This window comes from Nipponia nippon, unplaced genomic scaffold, assembly GCF_047370975.1.
Source record: "Nipponia nippon isolate SJK-2023a ecotype South Korea unplaced genomic scaffold, ASM4737097v1 scaffold_1, whole genome shotgun sequence".
NCBI classification, from domain to species: Eukaryota; Metazoa; Chordata; class Aves; order Pelecaniformes; family Threskiornithidae; genus Nipponia; species Nipponia nippon.
The window spans coordinates 161,218,947-161,243,091 of record NW_028262290.1 but is presented as its reverse complement, the minus strand read 5'-3'; the positions used below and the strand labels follow the sequence as shown (position 1 = coordinate 161,243,091).

The 24,145-nt window shown below is 41.3% G+C and overlaps 1 protein-coding gene across 7 annotated transcripts in view; it reads left to right on the top strand.

Moving 5' to 3' along the window:
• The window catches only part of LOC104014886 (sodium channel protein type 5 subunit alpha), a 217,260-nt gene that overhangs the window by 23,170 nt on the left and 169,945 nt on the right, over nt 1–24,145 (top strand). For all 7 annotated transcript variants that reach the window (XM_087730822.1, XM_087730859.1, XM_087730851.1 and 4 more), the window contains exons 2-3: nt 18,091–18,409; nt 20,132–20,252. In XM_087730822.1, the coding sequence (XP_087586948.1) occupies nt 18,143–18,409; nt 20,132–20,252 (388 nt within the window). In that variant the 5' untranslated portion in view covers nt 18,091–18,142. The remainder of the gene's footprint in view (nt 1–18,090; nt 18,410–20,131; nt 20,253–24,145) is intronic.

Genomic DNA, 24,145 nt, shown 5'->3' with positions numbered 1-24,145 from the left:
CCCTCCCTCCCTTCCTGCTCCTCCGACATCCCTGTCATCTCAGCCATCACAACATGTCTTAGCTCTTAGGAGCATTGCTGAGGCCCACGAAGCAGCTTTCCAGAGCAGGATGGGGAATGAGCTCCAGGCGATGGACTGGAGAGACTGCCTTGTCCCCCTGCACTGGTAGTGCTGGGCACCTGTAGTTTTGAGTACCCTCAGGGAGAAGAGGTTTTATGGCTGAAAATCAGTGCTTTGAACTCTATTTGGAGGAATTTGGATGAGCTGGTGGGCAACATGTTTGTTCAAGGTGATGGACACCAGATGAAGTTCACACCTGCAAAAGAGAAGGTTTCATCTGGTGCTTGCTTGGGCTTTCAGACCTTCTGAATGTGTCTCACCCCAGCTCATGGTGCAGCTGCACTTCTTGCATGGGGAGGCAGAGGATGAAATACTGGCTAAAGCTGGGGAGAGCTGGGATCCCTTCATCTTGCTGGTGGAAGATGCAAATAACTTCACACCTTCCCGGCCTTTGTTCAGTCCACAGTGTGTTTTTCCAGCATCTAGCAGCAAACTAATTTAATTTGGGGCCTCTGGGTGCTACTGTCAAAGAATGAAAAATAGCAACAGGAATTTCTGGGGCTGGGCTTCAGCTCAGAGGCTCAAAAAATTTGTGCACACAAACTCTCCTGGCCCTTCCCCCTCAGCTGGGCACTTACTGTTGTTGAAGGAACGCTTGGTATCATACCTAGTCTTCAGGATTAGTAATTTGTTTTGTTGTCCCTGTTAATCGAAAGCCCCTGGCCATGCAGCAAAAATTCAGCCAAGTTACTTCTTGGAGAAGTCTGGGAGGAGGGAATGCACTACGTTCAAAAGGGTTATTATCTGTGAGCCTGCTGTCCGGGAGGCATGAAGCCACCTTTACCCTGGCTACCTCAGGTGTGCAGCTGGGGGAAAACCCCACCATCTCCTGCTGCAGCCAGAAGAAAGCTCTGAAAATGGCTCAGTGTCAGAAAGCAGTTTCCCAGCTGAAGTCTGACATTTGCTTTCCTCCTGGGGACTGCAGAACTGCTGCCTTTTGGCAATTTGCTCTCCAGAGACAGTTGAGAATAGATAACTTCTGCCCCTACTTTTGCTGGGTTGGTTTATGGGAGACTTCAGTGTGTGCTGTGCTGTCCAGGAGTGGGTCACTGCCCATGCCTAGAGACTGCAAGATGACTTGCAAAGTACTTTATGCCTCGACCCAGGCCTTGATCCCTTGGCAATGTATATTCTGTATATGTTTCTACCAAATGCTTCTCCCACCCTAACCCCCACTGAAACCAGCTCAGACTCATTGTTTTCCTTTGTTGCTGATTTGTGGTGATGTTTTTTATTCCTGTGCTGCAAGAGATATAGCCTCATATAACCTAGCTCTGAAAGACTCCTGATACTAGCTCCCTCCCACCCTCCTTATTCCCGTTCGTCTTGTATCACATTTTGCAATTGCTATTATTTCATCCCTCTGGGGCACCTACTAAGGCCACCCTGATGATGGATGCTGCCAGACCAGATGCATAAATATTAAGAAAGGCGGAAAGAGCCAGATTTGCAATTTCTTTGTGCAGAACAGTGATGGAGATGCTGTTCTTACAGCTGACCAACACAACTGCAATCTGAGTTCCAGGTTTAAAAGCCTGTAGATGCAGGTTAAGCTAAAGTCTTACCTGGGACTGTAACTGGGTAGCATCTTGCAGTCAGGCAGAGAAGCAAACATGCCAGTTATACTGGCGATTTTCACTAGATCATTAAAGGGCTTGTTCAGGAGACCAGGCTAGTCTCCAAATGTATACTGCATCTTGTTGCTGGTAGAGCAAGACAAATTTGTGACTAGATGATCTTATTTTTTTGCAGAGTTTCCTGAATTTTGACATGCAGAATCTGATGTGAACATTGGACCCTGTGCATGGCCCTAGAAATGATTATGTTAACTGTCAATCTGGGATGTTATCCTTGCAGTTCAGTATCACAAGTCACCTGTCTACATGACCAGTGTGTGATCGCCTGGAATTGCCAGGGGTTTGGTATTATCAGAAAGCCTGATGGCAATATTCAGATACTGGAAGAACAGAAAGTCTTGATTAACGCTGAGTTAGCTGTCTCTTCTCTAACGCTGTTTCCAGTTCAATGGACATCTTGATAATAGTGTTTGGTCTGAAAGCCACAGACTTATTGATGGTCACAGATCAAAATACCATCACTTCTAATAAATTATGCTGCCCTATTTCTGTTAAGAAGTACACCAAGGAACAACATCCATAAAAGCAAGGGGAAAATCTGAGCAGTCTCAACAAAGACTCATAGTGCTGCTACTCAGAGTGAGAGCGCACATGATGGAAGTGTATTTCCAGAAGTGAAAATTGGGGAATGCAAATTTGGCACTGACAGTGCACATCTTTATTGTGGACCCCGCAGCACAGTAAGGCTGGTGTTGTTTTTAGAGGATGCCAAATTCAAACTTTTCCTGCCTACAGCTCTTTCTGTATCCCTCTTTGCCCATCTATCCCACCTTGGATCAGGTGTAGTTTTGGAAATTTGGGGACAGATGGATCAGGACTATTATTAAAAAGGCACAGAAAATTTTTCTTGCAGCTCAGGCTTGCAGCTAATAGTGCCAAAAGTTTTTGATGGACTAAAATCAGTTTAATGTTCACAGTCTCCAAAACATCACCTGTCTGTTATTAGCTATGAGTATTGAGGGCAAGTGCTACTGGTGTGGTCATGCAAAGATCTCGATAACTCTACACCCAATACTAACTGTGTAAACGGACACTTTGTAAGATCAGGGATTATGAATGTAAAACAATCCTCATCTTGCTAGAGCTGATCTCTCCAGATTAGTGTAGAGTATCTTGGCGATCTTGCCACTCTGAATTTTACCTTGTCACTTCTCGTGCTCTGGAGGCAAAAGGAAGCTCATCAGATTTGCGTTTTCCAAAAATATTAACTTTCACTTACAAAAAATGTGCAAATTGCCTTCCGCTATTTAAAACTAGTGATCAGAGTCCATTATATTTTCTGTGGTAGGAAACAGATTGGAAGACACTTTGCGTCAGAGCATGCAAAAACTGGCCGAAAGTCCAGAATCACTTTCCTCCATTTACTGCAGCAAACCCTAAAAGCAGCTGTTTGCAGAGTTCATGTGTTTCCTTAAGATGAAAACTCTTGCTTTGTGACAACCTATGAGCATCCATTAAAACACAGATTTTGGAGCAGAGCAGATTGTGTGGTACTGCCCATCTGCACATCAGATACCCATGCTTACTTTTTAATAAGAGCAAGGAGCTGGATGTAATGTCATGCAGTCATAATTCTTGGCAGTTGCTATAGTTCATATGTTTATTGGAAGCTGAAGCTTTGGAGCATTTATCAGATCTCTTTATGCTTCCTGCATTAGTGCTTGGGGTTTTCTTCAGCTGAGCTCTCAGGCTGCCGAAACCCTGTTTGGTAGGGAAAGAGCCATGTGTCCAGTGGAGTGTTTCATGGGGAGAATGACAATGCTGAAAAAAAGTGAGCAGGTCCAGAAACACCTGTGTGGACCTGCATGTTTGTGAACTTAGAGGTTTTTTAGATGTTTTGAGAAGGATAGGGAGATAACTCTCCTGTGAAAGAGTTGGGTGTAAAATGGAAGTGCTAGCCTGATTGATGATGGACTCTCCCTTGGTGAGAAGGTGGGTTGTGGCAGACTGACCTGGGGGAAGGCAGCACTTTCTGCTGTCTGAAAGTGGACTGCAATGAACTCATCTGTCAGCCTTGGCGTGTCACTTAGGGGTTGGATTGAGGCTTGGAGCCACGCTTTGCAACAGAGGGGATTATATGGCAGCTGGAGCGAGGGGAGAGCGTCTAGCTGGTTCATCCAGAAAGCCTTGTATCACATGGTGTCTCACCCACATGGCCACCTTAGGAGAAGAATCCAGGAGGGCCGAGGACATATATCCAGCCCCCCAGTCTTGTTGTCCGTTCCCTGTGCCATGGCACTGTGGCACTGAGTGTTCAACATCCCCGTGTACCTAAGCCGGGCTGGCATGTGCTCCCAGCCATAAAATGAGGGTAATGCTCTTTGCTGTGCAGGGCCAAGGGGGAAGAGATGCTCCCAGGGGTTCACAGATCTTGGTGTGTGCTGTGGGAGCTGCAGTGAGGATGATTCCCTGGCTTTCCTGGGACAGCCCTAAAATGCTGACAGGGCTCGCAAGTCTCCCTCTTTTCTTCCTGTCCCATTGTTTCCATCTCAGTTTAGAAGGTAGGAGGGCAAAACCAGAGGATGCTCCGAGCTTCCCCGCTTCTATGACCCCGGCCTCCTGAATAAGCCAGGTAAAGCTGGAGTTTGCCCTTAGGAAGGTAATATGGTATAAAATTTCTTCTAGGACAAAATTCCTTCTTTTAATAAAAGCCCCATTTAAATAATCAAAGTCCCAGAGATGAGATGCAACTAGCCCGTTTGCCCAAGAGAGCGTTTCAAAATACTTTTACCCAACAGTTGGTCTGAGATCAAACAGACTTGGCATTACACTGTTTCCTGGATAACACGCCATCATTATTTATTAATCTGAATCAAAGTGCTTGATGTTTTCGTGCTATCAGTTAGACAGAGCCTTCTCGTCTGCCTCCCTTTTTTTTTTTTTTTTAAATTTGTTGTCTTTCAAGAAAGTTTTGAAGCTGTTGCAGTGGGAAATCCATATCTTCAGTGGCAGCTTGCTCATCTTTTATTTATTTTTGTAATAATCCCATTGTTACTCATTCAAAGCTCCAAAAGATCCCTGTCCTCAGTCAAAAGTTTTATGCTTGGATGAGATTCTAATGGTGACTTTTAGAAGAAAAGTGTGTTTTCCTGGTTTTGAATAGGTGTTGTCACATTTATTGCTTTGTGATTTAAAGAGATGTCATTTGTCTGGTCAAAACCGAGTAATTTTAAAATACGTTTTTATATTGGGATCAAAATGACTATGTAAAGTTCCCAATTTTTTCATATGCTTTAAAAACACAAACACAGGGATGTCAAGCCAGTGGGAGAACCAGCAGTGGGGTGTGATTAGGGTGATTTCTGGCCTGTTTCCCATCATTCTTGGAGAGAATGTATTTTCTTTTTCCCCATGAAAAATTGTGATTTTCTCTGAGAAATCTGTTCCCTTTTCAGTTTGGAGGCTTCTTTGTTGTACAAAGAAATTTGTATCTCAAAGTAGATGATCTTTACTGAAATGCTTCTCCTATTGGAAAAGCATTTTTCTATAGAAACAGAGTTTCAATAGGAAATTTGCAGTCAGCTGTTACATACGGCAGGCAACGCTGCTCCTCCTTCCTCTCGAAAGAGTGGTTTCATACAGAACCTGCATTTCTGCATCTCCATGCCACTGTTGTGGTTCTATAAGCACATTTTCCTATTTTAAAATGTTTTCCTGTCTCCTGTTTTTGTGTAAAACATCCTCACAAAGAGAGGGGGTGATTAATTAGAAACTACAGAGGAAACTACAAAATCAATTGCACTCAAAGAACTGTCTAATGTAGAAACTAAGCTAGTAAAAACACACAGAGAAATATATGGTTTTTCTCTCTCCTTATTCAGTCATAGGAGTCTTAGCTGTTACTTGGAAGATTTTTCTGAAACAGAATTTTAACCCTTATATATTATCTTATTGGTGCTCAGCTACACATTATCTGCAAACATAGGAAATGATGTTAATAAAAAACCCAAAAATTGTCTTGATGGGCTGAAGACTTGTTCTGACCGTTTACACCAAAAGAAGATCTGATCCCCAAGCTGATTGTGCTTCTTTATAAAATTAATCCATAAGATCTTCTGCTCATAGATAACTGTGAAATGATTGAACTTTAAAACGTAAGACTTCTCATGTGCTAAACCTCACGGAAGAATAATCTCTTGATAAATTTAGTTTTAAAGTAACGGAAGCATAGATGATTGCAATTCTATTTTTAGACATGCGCAGTAAAACTTTTCTGTTTTGTTTGTAGTAATGTTTGTTTAAGTCAGAGCCTCCAAATGAAGACAGAGATGTGAGAATGAGCAGGAGCAGCAGGGTCAGCATGGTCAACAGTCTTGGCCCTGGGTCTGGAGGCAGTTTTGAAAAGATGAACCCAGAGATTGTGTTTGCCAGGGCAGGGAGAAGGAGACGATGAGTGAGATATGAGGTGGCCAGAGCTGGTGGCATCACTAGCCACATCAGAAAGCCTTGAAGACCAGGGCCTGTATCTCTGCTACCTATCTGTACCAGCCAGCAGAAAGCAAAACACACTTAAACCGTCAGTTCTTGGGATCGTTACAGTGTGTATTGGGTAAAATGGAGGCAGTGATGTCTGTGCTATCAGGCCATACCTAAATAATAGATACAAGTAGACCAGGCATTGAGACGGGTTTCTGCTTTGGGTGTGGAAGGAGAAGGGAGTTAAGATAAATTAGCAGTACTCTGTCCTGGACTATCTTATTCTTTTTAGCCACTGTGAGAGTAAATGTTAAGCATGTGAAGTGGGATTTCCCACTACATTCTTAATGTGAACCTTCAATTTAATTTAGACTCACCTGGGAATATTATAAATTTTAAGAATTGAGAGGATCAGTAATGCTTTTAATGGTCTAATCTTTCAAGCTAGATGTTCTTCTTGCTTGGGCCTAAGGGATAGCTTACAGGATCTCTTCTGTGTTTTGTGACAGCATTTTACATGGCTCTCTTTGTCAGCTCCATCCCTTTGGGGGAATGGAAAGGGGAGGTAGGAGAAGTCATGCTGTAGCCCAGGGCTGCAGTACAAAGCTGCAATCTGTTCTGCTGTGACCATTTCTTCCAGGCCATCATCTTTAACTTCTCTGCAGCTCACTGACTTGGAGACCAAGTGAGAAGCACAGTTCCCACAAAGGATGGGGTGGTGGGTTAACCTTGTCTAGCTGCCAGGTGCCCACCAAGCTGCGTTCTCTCTCCCCCCCCTCCTCAGATTGGATTAACCCACCATAGATGGTTATTAGGTAAAGAGGACCTAATATATAACCATCCTATCTAAAGGATGGTTATTAAGCCCTTGGAGAGTGTGAAATGTATCCTGGAGACATGGACAAGGGGAACCTGTGAAACATCATCCAAATTTGACTCTTTTCTTTCCCCAACTTACATTTCTCTCTTCTCTGTCTGGCAGCAGAGATGGGCAGGAGAGAGCTGGGATCCTAGACAGCTTTTCTGGAGTTGGCACTACAAGTTTTGGGAATACTTTTGGAAGGGAATTAGAGTCAAGGAAGCATATTTTGGAGCCAGGCTAAACACTTGTGTGGGAAGAGAGGAACGGTGTCATCCCACTTGCTCTGCTTTTAAAATCACTATATGCTTTGACATAATCTGCAAGACAAGCCCAAGACTGGAGTAGGAAATTGGCTGTGAACTAGGATGGATGTGCATTTTCAGCTCTTTTTTTGGATTGCTTCATTGTGGTCCCCTTAGAGTCATGGATGCCACTAGCCCATATGTCACCCTACTTTTAAAAATATTAGTTCAAAACAATTTTTGCCCATGTAACTGCACAATTCAGATCTCAAACATCCCTTTAATTCACAGAAACAAAACATAAGACAGAAAATATTTTCCAGATTTCTGAGTCCATGGTGTGTCTGAGAGTATCAGGATAATCTGTGTGATCCTGTTTCTGGGAACAACAGGGTTGTCACTGACTAATTGAATGTATGCAGTTTGTTGAAGCTGAAGATCTATACTTAATGTTATAAAGTAATTGTGGACACGCGAAAGCTACTGTAGAAGTGTTAGAGTTGGCCACGCACTGGGATGGAACAACTCCGTCCTCCGCTCCTTTACCACCGTGCATGTAGAGGTAGCTGGTCCCTTTTTTTCTGAGAAGAGTCAAGCAGAAGAAAAGCTAGCACGCATCACATGCCTTGCATCCTATTCCATAATGGCCTGAATTTTGGGGGGATGGATTTCAGTTCAGATGCCCCTGCTCTGTCAGAGAAAAGCAGGCATGCAAGCATAGACACTGCGTTCACAGGTACTGACAGTTACATATCAGCACCTAAATTTAGGTGTCCTAATAAACAAATTGAATCATCAGGGCCTTCGCTAGGGTCTAAAGCATAGTTTATCTCACTGAAGTAGACATGCAAAACAGAAGAGATGACTCATGTCCTAACAGTGTCTACTTTTCCCTGAATGTCTAACATCCTGCATTTCTTTGGTTTGGTTAATCTGTTCCAGTGCATCACAGAAGCTAGATTTTAGTTGATTCATTCTATTCTGTGTATGAGGCTATTTCACAAGAATTGCATATCCAGTTCATATTTTTTTTAGCCAAAAATTTCTAGAATACATTATTTGTCCTGTCTAAGCTGAGGAACTATACTGCAGAATGGAAAAAGATACAGGTGAATGTACAGAGGAGCAGGCAGTATGTGAATTATTAGCCCCTTACATGGCAGATTAAAAATTAGAGAGATCTGACCAAGTCTTCCATTTTCTTGTCAAATTTTTATTTTTAGTTGAAATTGTCTTGAGAAAGGAAAAAAAAATCTGAATTTTCAAGCAGTATGGTCACTTCTGGTATCATTTTAGGACCCTATCAGAGTAGGTGCTGTTATACCTCATAGACATAATGTCCCTTGGGGTCTCTTACCTTGCCCCCAATATTCATATATTATTGCGTGTCTCTAGCATAGAAAGAATCCTAGCTGTAGGAAGAGACTAGGGTCAAGATATTGGATGATCTCTTGGTGCAATTGCTGTTTATCACTGCTATTAGTAATAATAAAGTTATTTTTAGGAACAGTGTTGTTTCTTTCAGGAAGTGCAAGCAAGTTCCCAAATTATGGAGCTAGTGCATTTTCTATTTAGAAACGTCCTGCATTGATACCATCATCAGATGTTTCTCTTTCACAGGCCACTTGATGTATTATTTTCTGATTTACTCATTGACTGTTTGGTCCCATAAGCTAAATTAAGCAAGAAGCCACAACAGGGTTTGCAATACTAGGCCACTATTGTATGCTTCCAGTGCATTGTGCCTCAGGTCCAATTGAGTATTACCAACCACTCAAGCATGCACCGTTGACACATAAATGCCTATTCGGATGTAGCTAGTTAGTAAATGCAATGTCTCCAGCAGTTTTATTTGAATGATTATATTATGGCTAATTAACAGAAAATGCCATGACTTTTGGCAAATAATTGTTTGTGCAATGTGTTATTTACTCTGAAAAATTATTCTGTGTAAAAAGATGAGGAAATTATACAGGGGAGAAGGGGAGGAATATTCAGGAGAGCCACAGGATTCTCAGAAGCGTGAGTCTCATTGACATCAGCGGGACATAGCCAAAACCACTCCTGGTGAAGTGACTCACTCATATACCTCTAAAATCATCCATGTTCACCACTCTTTAGATGCTCCCCATCATTTGCTCAGATGCACTTTAGGTTTCGGTTAGTGTCAGAAGAAATAAAGTTTAATTAATTCAGCCAACCTACCAGCAAAATGTAGTAGCTAGAAGAAGGTAATCTCGGTGCCAGCATTAAAGTGCTAGTAGGTATTAAAACAAAACAATGAAAAATCCCTGGCTGCTCTGCCTCCGTGCTTCCGTCCACCTCATTTACATAATGGTTTAGAGCATTATGTAATTCAAATCAAATTGCTGTCAGTCGGCACCAGCATCCATTGCATCTTTTCCATGAAGCTACACCGAGTCGCTGAAGTAAACGTATTTGAAAGGAATGACAGAAATGAAATAATTCTGTCTCTCCGACGCCAGGGGTCTGACCCACCGCCTATTGCAGTCACACAAAATATTTCCTTTGACTGATGTGAGCCCAGGATTGCACCCCCAGAGCCCATGTAAGCTCTTAACTCTGATTCCTAAACTTGGCAACTAAACCCAGGCTGTTTCCAATTGCAAATGGGCAGAATATCCCTCCTCTTTGGACAGCAGTAATCTCTCTCTGTCTCTCAGCGGGGGAAATCTCTTCTGTCAGAGTGGAAGATCCACTAGCTTTATCCAAATAGTATATTGTTGAATTTACAGTGCACTAAATAATGAATCAAATCTTCAATATACCCCAGCAAGCAGCAACCAGCTATTCTTGATCGGGTCCCTGTTCAGTTTGTCCTTTGTGAGTCTCTATTTCCATTACCAGAGAAGATAATTTTCCCAGTGCACTTCTAAATCTGTGCCTTTTCATTTTCCTCTTGTGTATTTTATTGCAAAAGCACTGAAAATGCCTGCCAGTAGCTGGGGCTCCATTAGCACCGAACACCATCCAAAACCATAGACAAACAGGGACCCTGCATCCTTGTCCAGGGGAACATACCATGATAGACAGAGATGCATTGCATGGGACAAAGAGAAGAATAAAGCAGCCATGCCAAAATCACATAGGATTGGTGTGAATGTCATTTGAGGGTTATCGCTGTGGACAGGGAGAGATTTGTGGAAAGGTTATATTGACTTGGAATAAAGTAGGTGAGAGGATGAGATAATTTTCTTGGCTAATGTATAGGAAAGGGATAGAGGTGGAGAAGGATAGGAAGCTGGCGTACTGTAGGTATATGGATGGGGTGGAGTTCAATGAAGGATGGTGGTCGTGGAGCAAAGTGCTCCTGATACTGCAGACTTGGCAGGACCTGCTGTCTCACCTCATATCTGTGGGAGGTGGGACAGGGACCTGCCACCTCCCACAGCTTAACTTTGTATGATTTGGGTCTGTCTCTCCCAGCCTTTCACATCCAGTATTTTCTTGACCCTTCACCTCAGCCTCTTTTTGTTTCTGTCACCTGAAAGAAGGAAAACCTAAATTGCTCTGTTCACTATTAAAAATGAAGTTCAGTTGTTGTGTCATGTTTGTTCAACGCTAAAATTGTGAAAGAAGCCCTGGCTTTGCTTGTAGAGTTTCATCCATCTTTTTTAATGTAAACATGCCAGTTCTGGTGATGGCTTTTATAAGTCTGTTGTTTTTTCCTACTGATGAAATGTGTCTCCAAAAGTTAGATGGGGGGATCAGTGATGTCTTACCTATAACTTTGTGGTAATACATCAGACAGCTTTCCAGCCCTGGCTCCCTCTCCTCTAGAAGCATGCAGCCAAGCTTTTGGTGGCCAGCATAAAACTTACCTTCTTTCAACAGCATAACTATCCCATAATGGCTTCAGAATATATTTTAATAGCCGTTTTACAACTTCCTATATCCGTTAGAATGTCTTTACAAAACACTCTGTGAATAAAATGGACCAGATTTGATATATTTTATTCATGTGAGCATTCAAAGCACCTAATGGTGTGAGCAGTGTCTATTATATTTGGCACAACATGAAGTTCTCCTATAGATTTCTTATTTCTTGTTCAAAAGCTAGTGACTGCATCCTGAGCTGAAAACATTCCTCTTTCTTGGTAGCTCTTTGCAAGCTCTGTTGGTTTGGAGTAGCAAAGGAGAAGTCTTTCCCTGGATCTGAATGCTAAGTAGTTCATAGTAAAATAACTCTGAGGCCAGTCTCTAGTTAATTAAAATAGACAAGAAAACCTGTTGGGTGCAGAGAATTATAATTTTCAGCAAAATATAGAGATGCACATTGGTAACTATAATGTGCTGCTTCCCTCTTGCTTATTTATGCCATTTGGTTGCAGCATAATTTGAAATAAAAACACCTGCAAAGAAAGCAGCATATTTTTAGCTCACTAAAAATATATATTTTATCATAAGAGAAGACTTAGTGCCAGCATTTAATTCTTGGCATAACATTTGTCATCCCCAAATACTGTTTCAATATCAGGATGAAATCTTCTGAATTCATTTCCTTTTAGCACACGTTAGCTTTCTGAAGACTTTATCTTATCAATAAGTCATTGGTAATGTCAGAATGCCACGATTCTGATGAGTGAGATGCCAGCAAAACTCATTAAACTGGATTTAAAAGAAGATACAGCGTAGGCAGAGCTGGTTGTGACGAAAGGCTCGTGGGTCGGCGACTCTGCGATTTTGGTTTGGACATTTTGTGTTGTTTTTTTCCCAATGATGTGAATGCAATGAGTTCTCTTACTTATTTATTTCTGCCCCTGGTCAGCATGCACGGTGAATAAACAGGGCTCGTTTTAGGAAATCTGTGTTATGCAATGTTGTATCAACCTGCGGGGTTGCCTTGTGACGTGGGCAGCAAGAGGAACTCTGTCTCACAGCTCCTCCTGCATCAGTCTGGGGCTGATTTCAGTGCTGTGCTTTTCCTAGGAGATCTCCTTTGAGAGCTAAACGTTGAAGCTGTTTCCATCAGATTTTTGTGGAATACAAAACCTTTCCCCTGGGGGCCAGCCATGGGAACCTTCATGGTCCCTGGCAGGCACTGGTGTCTCCAGCACCCCTTTTTGCACCTTTGACTCTGAGCTCAGCCAACAAGATGTCTCTGGATGAAGAAGCATTTGCAGATTGCCTTCACACATTGCAAAAAACCCTAGGGTTTTCCAGCTCCCTGAAAGCTTGGTTGCCTTCTAGGCCATTACTTTAAAACCTCAATTACACACTCTCTGGTGCTCATGCTCTGGTGTGAAGGTACGCTCTTTAAAGAAAGCATTTCTATCCAAATATTCCTGGTCCTAATAGATCACTTCCCCAGCTGCTGTGACTTCCCTGGGATGGGTAGAGCTGTGCTGATTAACGCCAGCTGGAGATGTGGCTGATTATATGTGTTAGGAACGTGTACTACAAAAAAAAATCATTGTTTATGGTCTTGACAGAATTATGCCTGTTGGAAAAAAGAAACAAAGCAGATATCGGTTTAAGCAGAAGTAATGAGTGTGCTGTGTAAAATTTCAAGGACTGTATTATTCAGTTCCTCCTTGTTTTGATGTAAGCACACAGACCCTCAGAGTGTGTATTAACAGCAACTGAAATTTTTCAGTTAAAAGAGAATTTCCCATGACACCTCCTAGCTGTGGAATTGAAGTGCGGTATAAATATAAGTGAATTAAGTCTCAAAAGGTTGCCTGTTGATTGTCAGTAAAATTATGAAGAGTGTCTAAGTCATTTAGACTGCTTTAGCCTCTCCATCTTTATGTATCTTTATGTAGAAGGTCTTCATTTGATCTTAATTAAAAACAGGAGTTCTCCATGAAGCCGTTACTTCATGGTTGGAATAAAACTTCCATGAGGTCCCATATCACCTTGTAGTCTTTTCAAATATGATAAAATGCTTGTGGGTATGTGTAAATTTATGCATAAGAATTTTTGAATCTAGGCCAGTGACATTAAATTAGATGTGTCATTATATTGTTCTTTGTTTCCCTAGCCTATTATTCTCATGTTTTGCAGTGCTCTGCAGGTCAAAGAAAAATGCCAAAGAGATTATATGGAAAAGAGGGGGAAAAAAAAAGATGACTGTGCTCCATGTAGTCTCAAACATTTAAAAGAAACCCATCCTCACAACTGTTTTTGTTACCACAGCAGTTAGGAATGCAAAGTCTATATTTAGTCACAAACATTTCTTAAAGAAAAGGAGAATTCAGGACTCCTGATTGTTATTTTGTAAGATTTAGGTCTAGTAGAACTACAGTGGAAACATACCTGCTGCTATGGGCTATCATCCATCTCCCCACCCCAAGGTAGCTTCTTGAGTGGCATCATGGAATTCAGTAGGGTTAAATGAATACAACCCTACTTGAGATGAGCATGTTGGATGCTATTTAACCTTTAGCCTGTGAGCGCCACTTTCACATTGTTGATCTTTAAGTTTGGCTCCTTTATTATCATTTCCAAGTGTCTGAAATATATGCATGTATGTCCTTGATACCACGCCAGGCAAGCAATCCTGTGCCATCATTCAAGCAGGAGATGGGGTGCAAGAAGCCGTGACTTCTCTGAAGTCAGTGTCCAACCAGGTGTAGTGCATAGCAGGGACCTCAGCCTCTGCTTCCCCTGTTGCTTCTGGGGGATGGAACCTTCCTGCTGGCTCATGTCAGCATCTTGGGCCGTGATAAGGGGCTGGTAGGTGCTAGGGTGGTGGTCCGAGTCCACAAAACCTGTGCAAGAGCAGGAGGGCAGCTAGCTGGAGGTGAGCAGGACCCACTTTCCCTGTATTGACACCTCCCCAGGCAACCTATTGCCCACAGTGGCCTTTTGGGTGATGGTCACCCATCCACAGGGTGTCAGGGAAAGGCTTGTCGGGCATGCAGGTCATGTTCTGAGAACGTGAAAGGTCTTTTGAGCTGGCATGACTGAAACCTATGAAAGTAAGGCTAAATCTGTAGTGGAAAATGGCATTTCTCTTTCTGAATACATACAGGCACTAGCAATATCTTATCTGTTTGTACTGTTCTCACTTCTTGTCATGCCATAGAAAATATGCATCTTGGGGCTTTATTTTCATATGCGCATTTTGTTTACATAACTAGTACATTTTTATCAGCAAGAACCGATGTTAACTGAATTTAACAAAGACAAAGCAAGAGGAAAACGTTCATTCTGTCCATGGTGATATCACAGAAACAATGTGTTTGAAGCCTTATACTTCAAAAATATGGCTGAGAGGAATGGAAAAATCCAGGCTCATATTGTAAAAACGTGAGTCACAACAGCTATTATCTCTTAAGAAATGGCATTCCAGCTCTTTGATTCAGTCATTGATGATTTCCCTTTTTAAGTTGTGGTGCTTTCTTACCCTTTTAAGAAACAGCTGGGCTAACCTTGGCTATTTGTAGAAATGTTTGCAATTCATAGATTAAAAGAAATTAGACATAGAAAGGACCCGTGAAATTATCTTGTCCATTTCCTGAAAGCATATGAAATTGAAAAAGAATTAGGCTAAATATATATATTAAAATTTGGAACTTTAACTTACATACAATATGAAGACAAAACTTGTCAAGTTTTTTTCAATTGTAAGGATGCTGGAAATTGTAATTTTTTTAAGGAAAAGTAAATAGAAGAGTAGCAAAAGCTCTAACGAAGTTTGTGTAGGATTTTCCAGTTGTTCCTAGGCAGCTATCTTTCTGGAATTTGCAGATAAAATTGAAAAGATCAGGTTTTGACCAGTTTGAAGTTGATTCAATTTTCTAATAAGAGAGAGCTTTAAGCAAAAATAATTCACTCAAAAAAAAAATTAAAACTTCTCATTTTGATTAGGCTTTTCTGGCTATTTTATCTCCCTCATCACCCCCTATCCTTTTTTTTTTTTCTTTTCTAAAAAATTTTCATAAGTTCTGTTCTAGAATGGCACCTTTCAGAAGACTTTAAGGAAGTCTGAGAAGGATGCTGAATATTCTAGTGAAGATTCTGGTTTTGTGATCAAGCAACACCCATGAAAACTGCAGCACTTAGTAGAGACATTCCACACATTCTCTTATCATCTCAGTAGTGCTTGGTGTCCCTCGTGCTATATGGCCATGCCTCCAGTTTGGCTATATGGAGAAGGTGGTGCAGAGGTGGCTACCACCAGTTTTCCAGCAAAGGGAATGTCTGCGTAGGTTGGAGGCCGTCACCCAGCCCATGCTCCGAAGCACTGGAAGCAGGTAGTTGGTGCAATGTGGATCTCGAGCACCTGCAGATGTGCGATGGTATTAACTCTGGTTCTCTGTGTGCTTCCACGTCTGCACAAACTCAGGCCAGCCACAGAGTTGGCAGGCAGATTGAGCCCTTGCCCAAGGCAGTGTAGGCTGTCTTGTCTTGGCATTAGTGCTATGTAAGGACAAAAGCACATAGGATCAGATGATGGGTTTCTCCAGACTGGTAGCCTAGAAAGAGTGTAAAAATAGGGCAAACATAAGTAGTCTTTCTTGCATGCACCCAGGTTCTGCAGCTAAGGGATTTTCTCAGAGGCAGCATCTTTGTGTTTAAAATCATGAATGGATCTTTTGCCCTTGGATTTGTCTTGTGGCTTTGTGAATCCTTGCCATTTGCAGCCAACAAGTTTCACAGGATAACCCTGCACCATGTGGAAAGTGGCTCCAGTTGTTGTTTCAAACCTGCTGCTCCGTGATTTCATTTGAAATTTCTCCATTCTTGTATTATGAGAAAAAGTGAACAGTCATTTCCCATTCACTGTCTTCGCAGCGCTCGTGATTATCTAGACCTCAACTAACAGGCTGCAATGATCTCTCCGGTTTCAAGACTTAGTCTGTGTGCTTCCAGAAGTACTGATGAGCCACTGATTTTTGTTGTCCCCTTCAGCACTGAGACAGAAGAATGTGAAGAAACAAAAACTGAAATGACAAAAAACTCTAAGAATTCTCTGGCCACCTGTACTGATGTCATTTATAGAAAGTGAAATTCTATTTGCTTGCACTGGTGCTGAGTCACAAAGCGTTGAGCATAAGAAAACTCAATTTGTGGGAAAGCTTCTAATTTCCTGTTTTTCAGGAGGAAGGGGATAAAACAAATTATGTGGGGGGAGAAGGGAAAGGAATAAGGAAAATAAATCTCAATAAAGAAGAATGTCAAAATACCCAAACTCCAGGAAGGCTAATTCATTTTAGCCCTGCTTGTTCAAACAAGCAGTAATGCAGAGTATAATGTACAAGCTCCAGTAAATCATTCCTGTATGATAGGCTGTGCTCAATGACAATTTAATGAATTCATTTTAAAACGAAGTCAGAATAGGAAAAACAGTAGTTATTTGAAAGAGTGCTTTACTCAAATAAATTGAGTCAATAAATATGCTATTTGTCGTGCAGAGTCCAGTTAAAGTCTTGTTTGCTAACAACAATGCTGTCATCACAGAGCCTAATAGAAGCAAACTATCTGGAACTATCCACTGTAAATAGACAAATACCATCTGAAAGCAGAAAACAACAATTGCGGCTGAACAAAGCATTGTATCCTGCACACATCAACAAATGCAATAGGGTAACCCACCTCAAAATCTACTATTTTGTTTGTCACCAGCATATATTCTGGTTTAGTATGAATGGTCTGGTGGTGGTAAAAAAAGCAAGGGCTGTATTTCTTCTGTGAAATGAGTTTTAATTGTTGCATAGTGAGGGTTTCTCTTGCTGGAAAAACATGCCACTAAAGTCACTATTAAATTGCACAATATGGCTTCAGTGAACTTGGATGGATTTGTGCAGGCTACTAGAACAGGGATAAGCTTCATCCCTTTTCAAACAGTAGCTTTACATTAATGTTCACAGCTATCCATGTTGTTTAGTGCAGATACAAGAAGGCTTTTTGTTTGGCTGTGTTTTTCACACTTGGCTTTATTCATGTAAGTTGAAGAGATGTGGCAATTCTTACTCGTTGTCATTCGGGGGGGGATTGGAAGTGTTAGTAGTGAAGCACCATCAGCCCAACATGGTCAGACCTCACAGGTCTGGGTTAGATGTGCAAAGTAGTATTGGATGGAAAGAGCCTGGTGTTCAGATGTGATGAACTGGCAGCAGTGGCTATTCAGCATCTCAGAAGCTTGGAGTGCTCTCATGAAGGTCCCAGGGCTTTGCCAGGCACATTTGGGCTTCCAACATCCTTCAGATTGTCGGGTGTGGAGGGGAAGAAAATGCTCAAAAGTCTTGACAGATATCTTGAAGATGGTATTTCCTATCCCAAAGGAAAATAAAAATTATGTTGCGGAAGCCTAAGACAGAGATTATGAAGAATTTCTATGTGATTTAAGAATCTGAACTTGACCCTTCACTCTTTAAATTTGGAATAGAACAGCTGGGGCATTTTTAGAGTTTGCATCATGTGGCCGGAGTTCGGCTGATTTAAATCTGCCCTGCAGTCATCTTAGGCACATTGTTCATCCACTCCCAGAGCTGCATTTTCAAAAATGAGTTAGGAATCCAAATACCTGTGGCTTTCAGTGAAACTTAAGCTTTTATGAATCTAAGTTACTCCCTAGTTTGGATTTAGGATCCAAAGTGACTGAAAAACTTAAGAATACTTTACAGTCTATCTACAAAGTCTTTTTAGCTGTAATCACAAGTGATTCCTAATTGAAATTACAGTTTCAGTCATTTCTGTTTTCCTTGGTGTTCTACTAACCACATAAAAATAGATGAAGGGTTTCCTGATAATAGATAGCCTACAAGTTATTTGGGTTATTTTTTTCATTCTGATTTCTTTTTGCTTTGCTCCTGTCACTAACCTTTGGTACTTTTTGTTTCAGCTGTTTCCACTACTAGGAGTAAAGACCAGTAAAGACAAAGCAGGATGAAAAGATGGCTGACTTCTTGTTACCACCGGGTACTAACAGCTTCCACCGGTTCACGCCTGAATCCTTGGCTGCTATTGAGAAACGAATTGCAGAGAAGCTTGCAAGGAATGCAAAGCAGGAATATAGAGAGCAGCTGGGCGAAGAGGAGAAACCTCAGCCTCAGTTTGATTTGCAAGCTTGCAAGAAGCTGCCTGATATCTATGGAACTGTTTCTCCAGAGCTCATTGGGGAGCCGTTGGAGGACCTTGACCCTTTCTACAATGACCGTAAGGTGAGCACTAGCCAGCCATCCTGCTTCTTTGCTTTTGCTAAGGCATAAACACTGTGTCTGTTTTGAGGGTTCTGTTTTTTATCTTTCTACAGCCAGTAAAAATACTTTTTTCCAGATCAAGGATCAGAGTTTCAGCATGAGCAGGGCTCCCAGAAAACATCCAAGCAGGAGGGCAAAGAGGGGTAAAAAGCATAATTAAAACTTGGGTGTTTTCAGATAACTGTGAGTATGAATATACAGTGTCTGAAAGGAGCAGAGCAGTAGCCGAGTTAAATTAAGCCAGAGGTTTTTATCTACCCTATCTTGCCTCCTGCACGAGGCTTGACTCTTCACAGGACTGTTTATCGCTTAAGCTCCTTAATGTTAAGGGCTTCTGGGTGACTTGAGTCTTGTGCTAGCACTCTGCGTAAGAGCAGGAGGCACCTCTACAACCGTTCTTGGAGAGCAGCGGTTCTTTTCCTGCTGAGGAATAGTTCAACTCCATTTAAAATAACCAAAATAGACCTGAAGGGAGATGTGAGTAGCACGTGCAATGCTGGCACTTTGCAGAAGGGTAAGCTTCGTCCCAAAGCGAGCATCACCTGATGAGGAATCACATGTAGACTGGACCAAAGCCACAACAGTGCAAACAGCTTCTGTCAAAAGGCTGTTGACAGCAGAGCCGGGCTGGTTGCTTACTACAGTTCGTTCCCCTTTCCAAATATTTCGCAACATGGGGGACAAAATAAGGCTTGGAAGCACAGTGTATTTTTAGGCAGCTTCCAGTTCTTTCAGGTACTGATGTTCCTGATTTTGGGCTATCCTATTTCCTGTAAACAATGAATTAATATGACCACAATGCTACTTCTATTAAAACAGTGTAGAAACAGGTGCAAGAACTACAGAATAAAAGTTAAATGGATAAAGACAAATAGATTACTTACCTGGAAGGGCCAGAATTAATTTACCTTGTAATTTGCCTGCTGTCCCTGGGCACAAGCAGCAGGATATAGATTTGCAATTTTAGTGTCAGGAAGGTCTTAGACTCCAGGTGGGTGAGTTGCTTAGCATTTATCTATTAGGTGTCCTGATCCCGTCTCTGAGTGAATAGTAGTTCCTCTGTGCATGATGGGGCATCTTCAGAGCTCTGTAAATTGGGGCAGCATCCAATTAACCTTTGCTTTGGATTTATGATAACTCACAGTATTGGTTTCATCTGCCCATATTAACCTGAGTACAATGACAGTGCCTCAGTTCCAGGGTCAGATCCTGCTGTGGAGCTGTGCCTCTTGCACCTTCTTACTTGGTGAGACAAAAAACATTGACTGAGAGCAACAAAGTGCTCAAGGTAGAGAAGATAAAGTAACAACATAGTAAGGTTCCCGGCACCTGGGAAGAAGAGCATCATAAAAGTCCTACCACATTTTAGTCTCCAGGTCATTTTTTATTTTTAAAGGTGATTCCGCTCTCTTCCCAGCTTTGTGATGGAGATGATGGCACAGGACCCTCTAAGGAGTGAAGGAAGAAAAAATAATTGGAATATTGCAATAGGGCAGGCAACAGCTCTGCTGGGAGAGTCTTGGACATAACTCTTCACTGAATGAAAAGGAATTTGCGGGTCTTGCGAGGGAGTGGGGAAGAAGTAGCAGATACTGGCAGGAATTTCCCAATGGGATGTGGGCTGGGAAAAGCTGAGCATAAATGCAAATACTGAATGTTCTCATTTTCTATTTTGTTTTCCAGACATTTATAGTACTGAACAAAGGGAAGACAATCTTTCGATTTAGTGCCACTCCTGCCTTGTATATACTTAGTCCGTTCCATCCAATCAGAAGAGCAGCAATTAAAATTTTGGTACATTCATATCCTTTCTGTTGATTTCCCTTCTTGTGTGTTTTTTATGGTTTTTAAACACAGATGGATGGAAGTCAGAAACCATTTTATTTCATTAAGCTGTTTTAAATCTTTTGGCTGAATTTGCTTGCACAAGCAGAAATGCACTTGGATTTTTGGTTTGTTTCGTTTTATATTGTTATGTGAGCTATGAAAAGACTATATTATACTACTGGCATCAGATAATGTGAACTGCACTGGAGAGTCTGGTGAGTTTACTCAGGTTTAAGGGGTGTGAAGGGCCTGATCATGTTTAGTAAAGAGTCAGTGGAAGAAACTGGGTGTAGTACCTTAGAAAGTAAGGGAACGAGGAGGCTGGAGCACACCTGGGGAGATCTACATTGATGGAGAGCTTCGCTACTGAGCACTTAAGCAACCTTTCCCATGAGACTCTGAGACACCATATGCAGACGCAATTTAATTTTGAACTGCCTCGGAACTGACTTTTTTTTTCTCTCCTGAAACAGAACATTTAAAAAATTGTTTTGTTGTTTTTTCAGTTTGTTTATTGCAATGTGTTATCCAGCTATGGGTAACATTCCTGTCACCCAGGAATGAAAGCACAGGCTGGCCTGCTGGACCTTTCAATGGAAGGGAGATGCCTGATTTCTCCTAGCTCTAATTCTGAAGTCATGCAATATATATATATATATACACATATGCAGTGGTTGGGTTTGGCTTGTTTTTTTAATGTGGTCACAGAATCATTATATTCTGACATAGTCACATCTCTCTGGAAGACCAGACTGACCCAAACGTTCAGCTTTGTGTGAACGTTACTAAAACCACACCCTTTTTCATGAGTTGCCTGCCTTCTCTACAGTGTGCATGAGAGACCTGGCATTGATAATTCAAAGACTCCGCGTGCTGCTGTGATGATCGTGTGATGTTTTAGTGATGGAAATCCCTCATCTGCAATGCCCATGTCCACCAGAGAGAACTAACAAATACTAAGCAGGTAGCATCTTAGAATCATTGATTTATTATCAAATTTCAGGGAAAAAAATAGGGAAAGAAACCTCATTCTCAGTGATTGTCCATGCAGTGGGGAAAAAATCCCCCCAAGAATACAGATATTCTATCAAGAGGAAAAACAGATGAAGCTTCTAGTAACAATAATTCTACGCAAAATGAATATGTGATATCAGCCAAGACAACAGCTCAATCTTTGACATGCACAGGCAGGAGGCAACAGCTCCAGTCCCAGTGAAACAGCAGTGAAGTTCCTGCATCAGGAACTGATTTGTTTTCTGTCGATAAAGACCTTTCACATCAACCTGAAACACAAAGGCCAACTGGCTGAGCAGGTGGTCAATGTCCCAGGCAGAAGGGAGCTTGAATCGGCAAGTACTCAAGCAGATAATATCACAGACATGAATCTGGGAACCAGATCTATTGTCCTGCATGAGTGTAATCAAGCAATCTTTATTTTCCCCAGGGCAAAAGCCAAAAAAGAGCATTAACAAATGGTGCCCTGTCAAGTAAGTGTCTGAAGCAACTTCTTTAGTAGATACCGTATTTCCATTTCCAGTCATTGACTGTACCTTGAAGGCCAACTGTAGAACAGAATAGAGAGGACAGAGTAAAATCATCCTATATAGAAGCTGTGGGGGTCACATTTCTTGGTTAAGTAGCTGTATATGGAGTTCTTCCTCTGAGACTTCAGGCAGGATAGATCCTGTATGTTCACTGCTCATACAGCCAAGCCTGCTTAGTTTAGTTATTCAAAAATACACCCTTCCAAGGGAAAAATCATCCTCAGCCTTCTAGTAATGTGAATTACTTCAATTAACAACTTACCCCTAAACCTCTTCTAGGTATTTCTCCTCTTCTTCAGAGTCTAGGAGGCTTCATGAGAGGACCATAGCCCAGACAGCTGCCCAGAACAAGACCCTGGTCCATTTCTGTCACAGAGGACATGGGGAGTGTAGGTCTGCATCCCATCTATATCAAATGCAAAACAGAAATATTGGATGAACTCTTTTGCCTTCTGCATCATTATTAGCTATTATTAACATCTTTATTTACTATCTCCACCTATTAATAAGATTAAACCACTGCTAACATTTCATTGATGCCTTATGCTTAAAAGACTCCTCATAGTTCTTCTTGCCTGCAAGCCAAGGACCATTCTGTGGTGTCCTTAGTTTCTCCAAGCAGTTTCCTGTCCTGTATAGGATCCACAGCAATTTAAATTCCTAGTTTTTCTAGGTAATATAGATAGTTGCTCTCAGTTTGCCACTTATGCAGAATGGGGTTTTGGCCAAAATTACCTCCCTTGATGCTAGAATTAAGGATTCTGGCCCATTTAAAAAAAAGAAAAAAATCTTCTTACAGAATTTCCAGTCTTTGTTCATATTTTCTGCTTGCAACTTTTCTCCCATCTGATTTTACACACTTTCCTCTGTAAGGGAAAATGAGACCTTGTGAAGCACCAATTATATGTACTATTGATTGGGACTAACCTTTGCTTGCACATATTATATGTAATTTGGCAATGATCACTTAAAGAGCCTCTAGTATTCAGTCTGCTAATTAACAATTATCCATCATAATGAAGTCTAGAATAGAAGTATGCCTATGAGTGTTTGGCTCAATATCTTTGGGCTGGAAGATAAAATTTATAACTTTCAGAATCAGTTTGCTCAAAGCCCATTCTATAACTTCAAATTGGAAATAATAGGTTTCATTTATTGCAGAAAGGATCCTGATGAGTAGCTTAGTATATTTGGGGTTTGGTCCATAACAGAGTCCAACCCATACTTCTGGGTGTGTTAGCCATGTCAACTCATGGATCAGTAGGCTTTCAAAAATTGGAATTAATAGCAGTTCTAAGATAGGTAACAGACAATGGTGCTAACATGGATTATCTCAGTTTCATCTCCTTTACTTTGTTGTTTCTGAGTGGATCATCATCACTGACTTTTTCTAGTGCAAACAATTGCATTAGATTTCAGGAAGGAATGCTAGTTTTCATTCTGCAGGAATTACTGTTTTTCTTTTAGCACAGATCTCTGACTTTGGTGCATAATGAGCTGAAATGTTTCTTTCTTTTATGTTCTTTGTAGTTTTCAGCTTGGTCTTGAAACTCGGTTTGAATTCATAGTGCATTTGATGTCCGAAAGCTGACCCCTTACATTTTCAACCTGTGTTCTCTGGTATAGTCTCTTTGGTGTTTCAATAAGAAGGTGATGACACCTGCCTATAAGTGAGCATCTGGGAAAGCTTTTAGATTCAACTTATACCACAAGGAAACAGGGATGTATAAATCAGACCAGTGATCCTAAAATGGGTGGTTATAGAGGAATTTCCTTGCTTGGAATTCAACTGGAGGATAGTATTTGTTTGGCCTGGCCTGAAGATACCACTCTGTTTTACAATTGTTGTTTTCATAGCATTTCATAGCATTTCACTGTATTGCAAAAATTAACCTAGTGTTTTCTAGGCTAGCTGCAGTTTACAACCTAATTCCGTTAACCAGATGGACAAAACTCTTAGAAACGTATCTCAGGCTGACTTGAGAAAATGCAACTGGATATCAGATATCCTTCCCAGTCCTTCAGCAGGAGGTGTTGGCCCCAGAAGTGGAAAATGTTTGTGAGATGAGCAGTCCCTTGGAGTTCAATTACTGGTTTCTGCAATGGCACTGGGGAATATGCAGGTTGGTTACTACCAATTTAACCTCGTAGTTGCTTATGCGGCCCATCAGAAAACATTCCACTCTGTATTCAGCAGAGATTTTGGCTCTGTGAAAGGACAATTTTCATGCAAACATTATATTCTTCGATTGCTGTTCTTAAACAAAAAATACCATCAACAGGATCAGTAAAGGGGTGAAACAAAAAAAAAAACAAACTTTTTTTT